Source organism: Nelumbo nucifera, chromosome 1 (assembly GCF_055504915.1).
Source record: "Nelumbo nucifera cultivar China Antique chromosome 1, China Antique-T2T, whole genome shotgun sequence".
In the NCBI taxonomy this organism is placed as follows: domain Eukaryota; kingdom Viridiplantae; phylum Streptophyta; class Magnoliopsida; order Proteales; family Nelumbonaceae; genus Nelumbo; species Nelumbo nucifera.
The window spans coordinates 37,515,444-37,527,618 of NC_142649.1; the positions used below are offsets into that span (position 1 = coordinate 37,515,444).

General features: G+C 39.0%; 1 protein-coding gene across 1 annotated transcript; it reads right to left on the reverse strand.

Moving 5' to 3' along the window:
- Nucleotides 1-3,603: 3,603 nt before the first annotated feature.
- SYP111 (syntaxin of plants 111) lies at nt 3,604-4,896 on the reverse strand. The gene has a single exon (XM_010274253.3). The coding sequence runs from the start codon at nt 4,734-4,736 to the stop codon at nt 3,786-3,788; it is 951 nt and encodes a 316-aa protein (XP_010272555.1). The 5' UTR covers nt 4,737-4,896; the 3' UTR covers nt 3,604-3,785.
- Between the last annotated feature and the right edge of the window lie 7,279 nt (nt 4,897-12,175).

Below are 12,175 nucleotides of genomic sequence, written 5' to 3' on the forward strand. Positions count from 1 at the left end.
AGACAAGCAGGGACCCTAGCTCAAGCAGATAATAGGCTTTGTTAATCGTCATCACAGTTGTTTTGATCAAAGCTCACAAAGCATTGCCCTCAAGGAATCCTTCAAAGCCATTATGATGATGAATTAAAAATATTGTTCTCAAATATTTGAAGTACTCACGCATAGTCGATTTCCAAAATTTTAGTCAACTATTGGTTAAAGCAATCAACCGATAAATCCAAAGTAATCAACCACTTCTTCACAAGCTATAAACTTCATAAAGTCATGCCTAGACTAGGTTAATTTCAACAACTCATTCGATAGTGTCCATAAACCTAGCAATTCTGAAACAAGTAGTTCATTCCTTTATTGAGATTACATCATGCGCACCACATGCACATGTCAGAGTGCATTGGGAATATTTCTCGAAGTTGTCAATGAGAAATATTTTCAATACATGATTGGGATATGCTGTGGGGCGTTTGGGACACTGCTGTGGCATCCTGGAGAGGAAAGAGAAACCTCTAAGAAGAGAAACAAGTCTTCAAGAATGGATCCATCACCTTTGGAATCAAAGTCAACATAGTCGAGAGCATCTGGCAACAGGAATCCTGATTTCAAAAGCATTCCATCTTCGTCCCAACAGCCAACCATCTAATGATATTTCTCGATATCTCAGCTCTTTCTCAATATGAGTCTCTATGTCATGCATGATAGAGTAATAGGGGGGGTTAGATGTAAGACTCAACAATTTAGAGACCGATATGGATGCCATTAAAGAAAATGAATTGCGGAGTGCTCACTCTATAGAAATGATTAACAATGAAATCTTTGAGCTCTACGTTCTTCAAAAAGGAATGACAAAAAAAGGAAAAGGGAAATGAATCAGAGATCTCCTTAGGCTGTGTTTGGTTTGAAGGAAAAAGTAGGGAAACCTTTACATTGTAGAGAACTTCAAGACTATTTCATATTAGTTGTAATTTAGTATGTATTTGGAACCGTGGGTGGTTTATTCGCTAAACGTTTGTACTTTATTTGTTTGTAAAACCAAGAAAATCAATAATGATCTATTTATTGACAATTAGGTGCCATTAAGCACCACATCAACAAAACAGTGAATAAACGCCTATCCATTGGGGGAATCACTAAAATGAAGCTTCCCCTAATGGTAGGCACGCACATAAATCAAGGTCTACTTTTGCAATTCTCTATAAGTACAAATCCACAGAATGGGGAAATGCTGAAGTGGCACCTATATGGCAATGTTTATTCAATAAACGCTCACGGTTCCAAACCCCACCTTAGTTTCTTTTGTTTTTAACTGCTACTTGTAACAATTTTTTTGAGACACAATCCTTGTTGAACTATTATGAGTTAGATTTTATTAGTTTGTATTTTATTATTATTATTATTTTATGACTTACATAACAATTTTAATATTTTTTGAAATATTAATTAGTTATTAAATTATTTTTAATTAATTTAATATTTTTACTATTTATTTATTATCTATTTTTAAATAAATTATTTTATTAGTATATTATTAAATGATTAATAATTTATTAATGGGTCAAGGGTCTAATATTAACTCTTAATATTAAACAAGTTTACCCTTCAATTCCCAATTGTCTCCCGCCAAAATTGGGATCCATTATCCCACCTTTTTCCCATCCCATCCAACAAACCAAACATAGGAAGTAGACTTATTCATGGGCCAAATCAGGCTTTCACATGTTATCAACATAATGTACTCATGCCCGAGTATGGGAGAATGGGAAAATCAGAGATTGGGAGTATGGGACCTTGCCGGAGAGATGATACCGTCTGCTACTCTCCGATTGCTGCTTGTAAAAGAAGATGATACCATTGTTACCGCCGGTTGCTGAAGAAACCTTCCAAGTTCTTCCAGGTTCGAACAAAAAATAGAGGGGAGACTATCGAACGAAAGAAATTAGGGTTAGAAATTTAGGATATGTATATTATTATATTTTTGATGGGCTGGGCTTTAATGTGAAATCCCAAGCCCGACCCGAAATTGAGTGGGGCTTAGATAAGAGGGTCCAAGCCCGAGCATAATAATATGTCTAAGTCGGACCACGGCCGGGTTGGGCCATCGGGAACAGGTCCTTTCCTCCAACAAACCATACGGAACCTAAGTGATGCATGGGTGCGGTTTCCCCTGTTACTTGTAGCTTTCTTATTTCCAAAACACCCTAAGAAATAAAAAAAAAGAAATAAAGTGACCCCGCTTTATAAGAGAAACGATTCAAATTTGCATCTTCAAATGGAAGCAAAACTGAGACACAAATAGCAAATCACATTTCAAATAAACAGATGCAAAACTGAATTTGCATCTGATTCAAGCAAACAGAGCTAAAAATGTCCAACGTGGTTTTAAGGGGTTAGTTTAGTTCAAATTGATATCGGACTGGATAAATACACTCTGGCCAGATTTGACCTCTTACAGAGATGTCGGTACCCCAATTTCAAATTGTCAGGTTTGCACTCCAAAAATCACATATACCCGAATTTCAAATTCTCACGATTCAAATTTGCATCTTCAAATGGAAGCAAAACTGAGACACAAAGTGTAAGTTTTGATTGGATAAGAATGCAAATCACATTTCAAATAAACAGATGCAAAACTGAATTTGCATCTGATTCAAGCAAACAGAATGCAAATCACATTTCAAAAATCACATATACCCGAATCTCAAATTCTCACGATTCAAATTTGCATCTTCAAATGGAAGCAAAACTGTGACACAAAGTGCAAGTTTTGATTTGATAAGAATGCAAATCACATTTCAAATAAACAGATGCAAAACTGAATTTGCATCTGATTCAAGCAAGCAAGCAAACATGCAAATCACATGTCCAACGTGGTTTTAAGGGGTTAGTTTAGTAGTTCAAATTGATCAAATTGATCGTGAAGGCGAGGTGCGTACTCAAATAGCAAATGGGGATATCGGACTGGATAAATACACTCTGGCCAGATTGACCACCTCTTACAGAGATGTCGGTACCCCAATTTCAAATTGTCAGGTTTGCAATCCAAAAATCACAGGTACCAGAATTTCAAATTCTCACGATTCAAATTTGCATCTTCAAATGGAAGCAAAACTGAGACACAAAGTGCAAGGTTTTGATTGGATAAGAATGCAAATCACATTTCAAATAAACAGATGCAAAACTGAATTTGCATCTGATTCAAGCAAACAGAGCTAAAAATGTCCAACGTGGTTTTAAGGGGTTAGTTTAGTTCAAATTGATCAAATTGATCGTGAAGGCATGCGTACTCAAATAGCAAATGGGGATATCGGACTGGATAAATACACTCTGGCCAGATTTGACCTCTTACAGAGATGTCGGTACCCCAATTTCAAATTGTCAGGTTTGCACTCCAAAAATCACAGGTACCCGAATTTCAAATTCTCACGGTTTGCATTCCAGAAATCAGGTTCACATTGAATCATTGATCACTGAACATGCTTCTTTGGTTTCTTTTTCTTATTAGCCGAATTGGGTTCAGCTGATTATAGCCGCAAGACTTCGTTTGTTCTTGTAGGTGTTCTAGGTTGATAAACTTTCAATTTTCCTTGGTTGAACTGGAAGAGACAGAACTTAAAGCGAATTTGGTAATTCACTTCACAAACAAAAGATAGAGAAGGACAGTTGACGCTCATACACAGGTCAGAATGAATGAAGGAACAGGAGAAACGCCTCCCCCTCCCCCACCCCAAAAAGAAAAACAAACAAATCAATAGAAAGAACAGCCTTAAAAATAAAGATTATTTTTTAGCCTTTTAGGAATGACTGAAACTGGTGGCGATGGGGATGACGACCAATAGGATGAGAATCAGGAGCAGAATCAACCCCACACACATCCACTTCCTGCTGCTCTTCTGATAGTTCTTGGCAGTCCTGAGGTCGCGCGTCCCGCCCTTCACATACTCAGCAGCATTCATGACATGGTGTTGGATGTCGTCCATCTGCTCCCCCTGAGCTTCCACCATCACCGCCATGTCCAGGAACACCTGGTGCAGCTCAAGCAGGCTCTTCTCAATCTCCTGCGCCGCGTCGTGCCTGTCTTGTATCTCCAAGACCGTCTCAAGAACCTTCCCCCTCCCGTGCTCCTGCACCGCCCTCTGCAGCAGCTCCTCCCCTCCCGTTCCTCCGTCACTTGATATAATCTTCTCTATCACCTCTTCCTCCGGGTACTCTCCTGTTACCGTGAAATACCGGCGGCCCACCGTCTCCTTATACTCCGCCATCATCCGCTGCCTCAGCTCCTGGAAGTCCATCATCAGCTCCTTCAGCTTCTTCCGCAGCCCGTTGGTGACCGAAGTCCTTGTGCGGTCCACCGGCGTCCCTTCTCTGTAGCCAGAGAGCCTCCTATTGGCAGCGTTGGCGCGGTCCATGTCCTCGAGCTGAGACTTTATGCTCCTCGCCTTCTTAAGCACGGTCACGATATCGGCGTTGGTCCGGATGCGTAGGGCTTTAAGGGCCTCCGGCTTGTGGAGGCACTTGCTCTCTTCGTTGGCTTGCTGCAGCCGACCAAGGACGTCTCTGATGAAACCGATTTCCTTTTTCACCATCTCGGCCTCTTCCAAGAACTGGGCGAGGTTATGGTCTATTTGATTTTGGGTCGCCGTCGCTGCCATCTCCATGTCGAGGTTGCCGGCTTCCAGATCTTTCATGGCTTCTTTCTTCAGATCCACATAGCTGAGAAAGGATTTGGTCATCAAATCGTTCATCTTGCTCTATTTTCTATCTATCTCAGTTGAAACTTGGAATCAACAAAACTTTGGAAGAGAGTTTGCTTCAGCTGCGAGAGTAGATTGTGGTTGTATGAGGTATCTTTCGATTTGAGGACAACAGAGAAACCCAAGACGCTATATCCCACTTCAATCAAAAGAAAATAGCCGTTGCATTACCAACGGCTATAAATTTCAATCCTTCTGCACGTTACACAGAAAAATATTTCGCTTTCTTAATTGGAAGTCAGAAAAGCATGTGCTCTCATAAGCACGAGTTACTTACCTTGGGATTGGAATCTAGCGAGATTCCCCATCCTAACGAGATCCAAGATGAATGTCACTCGCAGGTAAGCACGTGCTTTATATAAAAATGGCTTTTTATTCAAATACAGCCGTTACATAAACGTTTAAAATCACCATTCTCCCATCTAGATCTGGGCTCCACCATAAGAAAGATGAAATTACGAAAAGGATACCCAAATTCTCTCAATTTACTTTGGGCATAAAGCAAGAAAGTATGAAGTTTCTTCCATTGAAATTCGGTGACGTTTACAGCATATGATAATGTTGGATGGACTGGGGGAAATCTTATTTTTTGATCAAATCAATCCTGAATAAAAAACGAAAAGAATACGTAGATAGATGTTTTTGTCTCTCTCTTTTGGGAGTCCGGATCTGCTCCTCACACCGATCTCACAGTATATCCTAGTCACACACTAGTAATATTTCCCATATCTGTACTTATTATTTATGAAGATGTTTCCATACAAGGTGGGATGTGGCTGTGAGGAATAAATCCCAATTCCTCTTTTGGTGTTTGTTTTCATTGATGCCACTTAAACCATTTTCATCTCCACATCTTATAACTCTTAGTCTATCTAACTCAAATCTCATGGATGAAATTGTCTAAAATTGAATATGACTTTTCAGCATTTCTCTTGAACTCATCATAACTTTTCATAGTATTAAGGGAATCCCAATGTTATTGAGCTTTTGTTTTTTAAAATTTACCATCGTTAGTATTCATTGATCGAATTTGTCCACATCAACATAAATGCAATTTTCATGACCAAACTGCCTTTGAATGGCACCATGACTTTTCAACATTTCTCTTGAATTCATCATAACTTTTCATAAGATCAAAACCCCATGTCATTGAGCTTTTGTTTTCCAAAACTCACCATCCCTTGAAGCACTTTAGGCTATGTTTGGTTTGAAGGAAAATGTAGGGAAAGGAAGGGAAAAGTATGAAAACCTATACAAAGTTTGTAAAGGTTTCCTTGCCTTTCCCTTCCTTTCCCTACTTTTTCCTTCAAACCAAACATAGCTTTGGTGTTCACCGACAAAAGTTGTACACGCCAACATAAATGCAATTTTCATGACCAAACTGCCCTGAATGACTAGTTAACCTTATTAAACATATTTTTATGAAAATGCTCTTAAGTGCCCAACTACCTTGTACATTTAGTGTAAAACATTAAAAATTACAAAAAAAACTTAGGAAATAATAAAAAATAAAATAAAATTATAAAAGAGAAATTGTAAAAAAACATAAAAAAAGTTGCACAAAATATAGGAAAATTGCATAAAATACATAAAAATGATAAAAATAAAAACTATATATTTCAGCTAATGCCAAAACAATACAGAATGATTAAAATATAATATGTATAACCAAAAAAGTTAAAATCATAGAAAATACATTCAATGACAAAAAAATTCATAAAACACGTCAAATGATAAAAAAATTTCAAAAAATATATATTTCAATCAAAAATAAGAAAATGGAAAATTTTGGAGAAGATGCTTAAATGCAGAAGCTAATAGAACATTGTAAAAAATTATAGAAAATGCAAAATGTAAAAAGTTGCAAAAATGCAAAAAAAAAATAACACCATTATAAGGCCAAAATCCACCATTGTAACACCTTGAAGACGAGGAAGTTTTTTATCCCTAAGAAATTGAAGATACAACATCGGTACCGGTGCCAACTCTACGAGTCCGCATTCTGTGAACCCATGGGTTCAACTCGCCAACCAGAAACGGCCACGTCGTCAGGGTAATGTAAACGAGACTTCGGTCGTCAACACAAAAAGACAAAAACTAGAGTTCACCTGTCCTCATTTTGAACTCCCTCCCTTCAGTTTTTTCACTCTCCTTCGTTGATCCTAGCACGACAGCATTCACGGACGCCCTCACTCCATACCAGCATTCGTGAACGCGGAAGCCACTGGCGGCGAGAGGCATATCATCCAACGTCCATTCTCAGGCTCGATGGCTTCTACATTTACATATGCTAGTGTGGAGTGAGGTCGTCGGTGGATGCTGCTGTGCTAAGTTCGGTGGAGGAGAATGAAAAAAAATGGAGGGAGGGAACTCTGGTTTCTTTGTTTTTTTTTTTGTGTTGACGGCCAAAGTTCCATTAACGTTACCTTTTACTCGCCCGGACAACGTGGCCATTTCTGATTGGCGGGTTCACACATCCGTTAACCCACGGTTTCATACAACGCGGTCACCACACTTCTCCGAGTTCAAGAACTTTGCGTAAGATGAAAATGATTTGAAGGACGGAGACAAAGAGGCTGTTGTAGGACCAACCGTTGAAACTCTGCTACATTCTCCCAAACACTAGAGGAATTTATCCATAATAATTTTGTTGTTGTACTTGATAATTGATCTCGAAGCTATTGGCTTTCCTTTTATTGAGATTTTAAAATTTGTTTGAGGGACAACATTATCATTTGTACATTGGCCTTCTCTTTGCTTGGATTTTGATTATTGCTCCATCTTATTTGGTGCTCTATGCATGCTAGAAGTGGATGGAGTGCATCTGAGACATAAAAGCGTGGCTAGGGTCACCTGGAAGATGACTATTCTTGCCATATCTGGTCACCTGAAAGATAAAACCAGTGTAAGTACATGTAGTTAATCATCATTGGGACTACGATGGAGATGTTAAAAGAAAACCATATGGAGAAATCCCAATCGAGACACCTCTGTAATGGCACAAAGACACTTTATCAAAATGATGTAAGGCTTACACACTTGCGATGAGCACAAAGAGCCATGTAGGACTTGTGATGGGCACAAAATGCATCCTGGGACCTACCATGAACAATGAGTGTCACCTAAGACTTGCAATGGACCTAAAATGACATCGCCAATCTGAGACAAACCCAATACACTACTAGTGCCTTGTGATGGACATGACATGGCAGACCATGTTGTAACGAATGGTGGATAGACCCAGAGACCAGCGATGGGTACAGAATGATATCACAACTCTATACATTACCAACATCCTACAATGAGAATAGAATATCAGCTCACACTATGGCGAATGATTAACAAAACCAAAGCCAACAATATATGTTCACAGGCAACTTGCATTCTGCACAATCGTGGCAAGCCGTGACTAGATACTTCAAAGATGTCTTACAGAGACATTCAAACACATTAGCCGATCGAAAGTCCCGACACGTGGCTGCGAGAGAACCCATGAAGGGGTGTAACTGACACATGCTATGTGAGAATCCTTAGGGAAAGGAAACTCTATCCCTAGAAAGTCTCGTTAGACACATGGCGAAACCTTAATGGAGTTTGCTTGATAGTTGACATGATGATAAAGATTTCATTTCCTAATAGGGAAATGTCTCTTTTGGGATCTTCTCCTAATAGCCTTAGGATCCCACTTATAAAAGGAGTGCAACTCTCTCCCATGTCAAGTATGACCATATAACCTTGACCTTAGGGTTTCTCAAAGGGGATCTCTCTAACTTTGTCTCTCCCTCTCTCACACTCCCTTCTTTTCTCTTCTTCCACCGTCCTCTACAACCATTATTCCCCTCATCTTCTCTCTTCCCTACCGTCCACTTCGGACCTTCAGAGACTTAACCGACCACCGATCAAAGTCCATGGTGATTGCAACCACTCAGTCATCTTCTTTTTGTGCCTTACTGGATTTTGTGTTTTAATTGAATCTAATGGAATAGAATGGTAGTCCATCAAGTGTAGCTCTTACTTCTCAATCTCTACTACATACATAAGGAAGGACTAGGATTAGGAATTAGGGTAACAACAAGAAGAAGAGGTGAAGAGTAATTAACAAATAATTTAGGAAAGAAGATATGTAATGAGTAATGACCATAGACCATATGCTTTTTGTATAAACTTTTCTACAAAGATTTTTTTTTAACTGATACGGTCAATGATGTTTGAACTTTGAAGTTTGAACAATTGGTATGTAGTTTGTTGTGTTGTGCACGTCAGGATTTCAGTTTTCAAATTTCTACTTCTATTGTAACCGAGTTAAGCAACCCTACCACTTACCACCCACGAGTCACCGAAGTTGATGGTGCAGCAAACTTGATCTACAACTCCGGCAATGTTTCCCTTTGCAAAAAATTCAAGGCGGTGTTTCCATCGATTGAGAAAGCGACTTCAGTGACGACGGTAGCAAACTTCATCTGCAACTCTGGTGATGCTTCCCTTTGCTCATATTCATGGCAGTGTTTCTATTGATTGAGAAAGCAACTTCGACGATGACGACAACAAACTTCATCTACAACTCATTAGCAAAAATTGACAGTGGTGGCCGCTACAAATATGAATACATGGCTGGGAACGACACTTGTGCTTATCGAAGAAGAACCAAAGATGAAAAGATTGAGGTAGAGAAATGGAGATAGAAAAGGGCAAAGGCATAGAGATTGAGACAAAGGGTTAAGTTAGAATATAACTAAGGGTAAAGTGGTAATCTATTAACCACTTGTTAGTCTGTTTAACATCAAATTACTTGGATTCCCTGGATGTTATGAAAAGTTATGGTGAGTTTAAGAGAAATGCTTAAAGGTCATGGTGAATTTTAGACAGTTTCCCTTTCAATATAATTGTCTAAACTATTGGAGTTTAACTTTGCATTTATACCAACAAGACAATATTCATCATTGTTGGATGGGTTAGAATCCAAAATATGGACGGCCAAACCAAGTTTATTGGCTGGCCGAATTTCAAAAATTTTATAACCCAACTCGGGAACTGGATTTTGAAATTTGAAAATTCAGGATCGCTCTTGCACTGAATCAACTAGATTTGAAACTAAAATTAAAACTAATTGTACTTGATATAGAGTCCACAATTTGATTGACTAGTTTTGTGAGACTGATTTCTCCAACGTTTTTCTTGCAAAAACACAGTGGAAAAAACTGATAAAAATTAGTTCTTGCAATGGCTAAGTCGTGGTAAGGTTTCTGGGAGAGAAGAAAGAAGAGGAGAGAGCACGAGAGTGAACAAAACAAGTTATGTTTACCCTCTTCCTCTTAACCCCTTTATATGGAGCAATCTTATAATCTAATTAGATGATTATCCAAATCTAATTTGGATCTAGACTCTTTTAATATATATGCATTATCCTCTTAAGAGGATAGGTGCTCCATATCCAGAACCATGCCTAGTTTCGACCCAAATCATATGTGACAACTTAACTAATCTCATTAGTAATGGGCATTTGGCACATTTTCTTTAATGGCTCACGTTCCTAAGTGTTTCATGCCCACTCTGGGCATGATATTGTATGGCATGGGACCCCACAAAGGTCTCACACAAGTCCATGAGGGTTTGTCCCCACCTCTGAAAGAGGTTAGACCGAATTCACAGCTCAGAGCAGTGAACCCTTGAGCCAATAAGCATGGGCTGAGTCTGAACCCAAGATTTACACCAAAATGATCCTTGGATTCAGCCACCCTATGAAGACCCAAAGATAATGGATTTATATGAGATAAAGCCCATCAGGTAATCAACCTTGTAATGGTCTCTTACACTTAACCCCTCGGCCTATAATCATCAGAACACTGCCCATAGGGAAGGACCTCTCCCCAAATTGCAAGATACAACATTACACTCTTTACCCAAATGGATCCATTGGGATTAAAACCTTTTGCAAACATTTTTCATAAAATAATAGTATAATAATATATAAATGTATTTAGGTTTTCATCGGAGAGAGTGCAAAGTTTGACATTCACTTTGTCTGACAAAGGGGTCAATCCTATCACTATGATCACCTATTCAAGTAATTTTCCAAATTGCCCAACATGCCCATATGTGAATACATGTGGTTGGTTCACTATGCCTATGATTGCAATAAAGGTATCAAATCAGAACCACAAAAACACCCATGATGACATAGAAGCATTCACGGATCTGCAATGAGCCCATAACTTGTCACAAACCCGCAATGCACTTAAAAATCATCATGCGTCTACAACAAGGAAAAACTACTTGCGATGAAACAACCAGCCGATGATGGAACAATTAGGATAACATGTCAGATTAGCTTTGCTGTCATCCATGCCATGTCAACATAGGGGACCCACAAAATAAAGTAGTGCACGTGCATCATGAGAATCCTCGAACGAAAGGAAACTTCATCCTAGGGAGATCTCACGTGATAGATGGCGAACCCCTATTAGTGTCCTCCTGATAACCGACGTTGGGTCAAAGATCCCCTTTCCAAAGAGGAGTTAAACCCCTTTTGGATCCTTCCCCCTAGGGCCTCGGGAGCTACACTTATAAAAAAGGAGGAATGAACCAAAGCGAAGACATGATTCTATCAATTGGAAACCCCTATTCACCTTTACTACCCGATACCTTTAGCCTTTCTTCGTCCTTTAAGGAGACCACCACACTTAGCCTTACCACCCCATGATGGATCTCATTGGTGGCACGTCAAAGGCAACCCAGTCCACTACTTAGTGCAGTATCATAATCAAGTCTAGGTTATGTGTAATTTCTAGTTTTGCCCATCTATCTCCAAGGTCAAAGGTATAACGGGAAATTGGTTCGGGTTTAATGTTTCTTCCAAACACCCACTGATTGTGCTTGGAGTCTAACCCTAGCAACTGAGACAAGATGCTCCAACTATTTGGTAGCACACTAGTGTCGGCCTTGTTACGATAAACTCCCCAAGTCTATCCAATGGTTGAGAACATTTTAAACTAACATGAATCTCATAAGTGTCTAATTTAAGGGGTAATACATAGAAAACATATCATCATTAACATGAAGATATAATGTATATTCATTTACAAATAAATGTTTATGTACATCAATTTGATTAGAGCTAAGGGCATACATTGTCTAACAACTCGTACTTTCACTTAGGTTGAATCGTGTATTAGCCTCAGTCTCACAAAATCTACGTGTTCTTCAAACACTTTATGTGTTAGTGGCTTAGTTAATGGGTCTACCACATTTTTTGCTGATGCTATCTTTCAAATCTAGATATCTCCTCTACCAACAATCTCCCATAGAACCAATGTTGTCACATAGTAGTGGAATGGGTGATGTGATGGGTGGTATGTTTCCTAGTTCCTAGACGAATTTCTTCTTCCATATTGCTTCTTTGATAGTTTCACTTATGGAAATGTGCTTGGCCT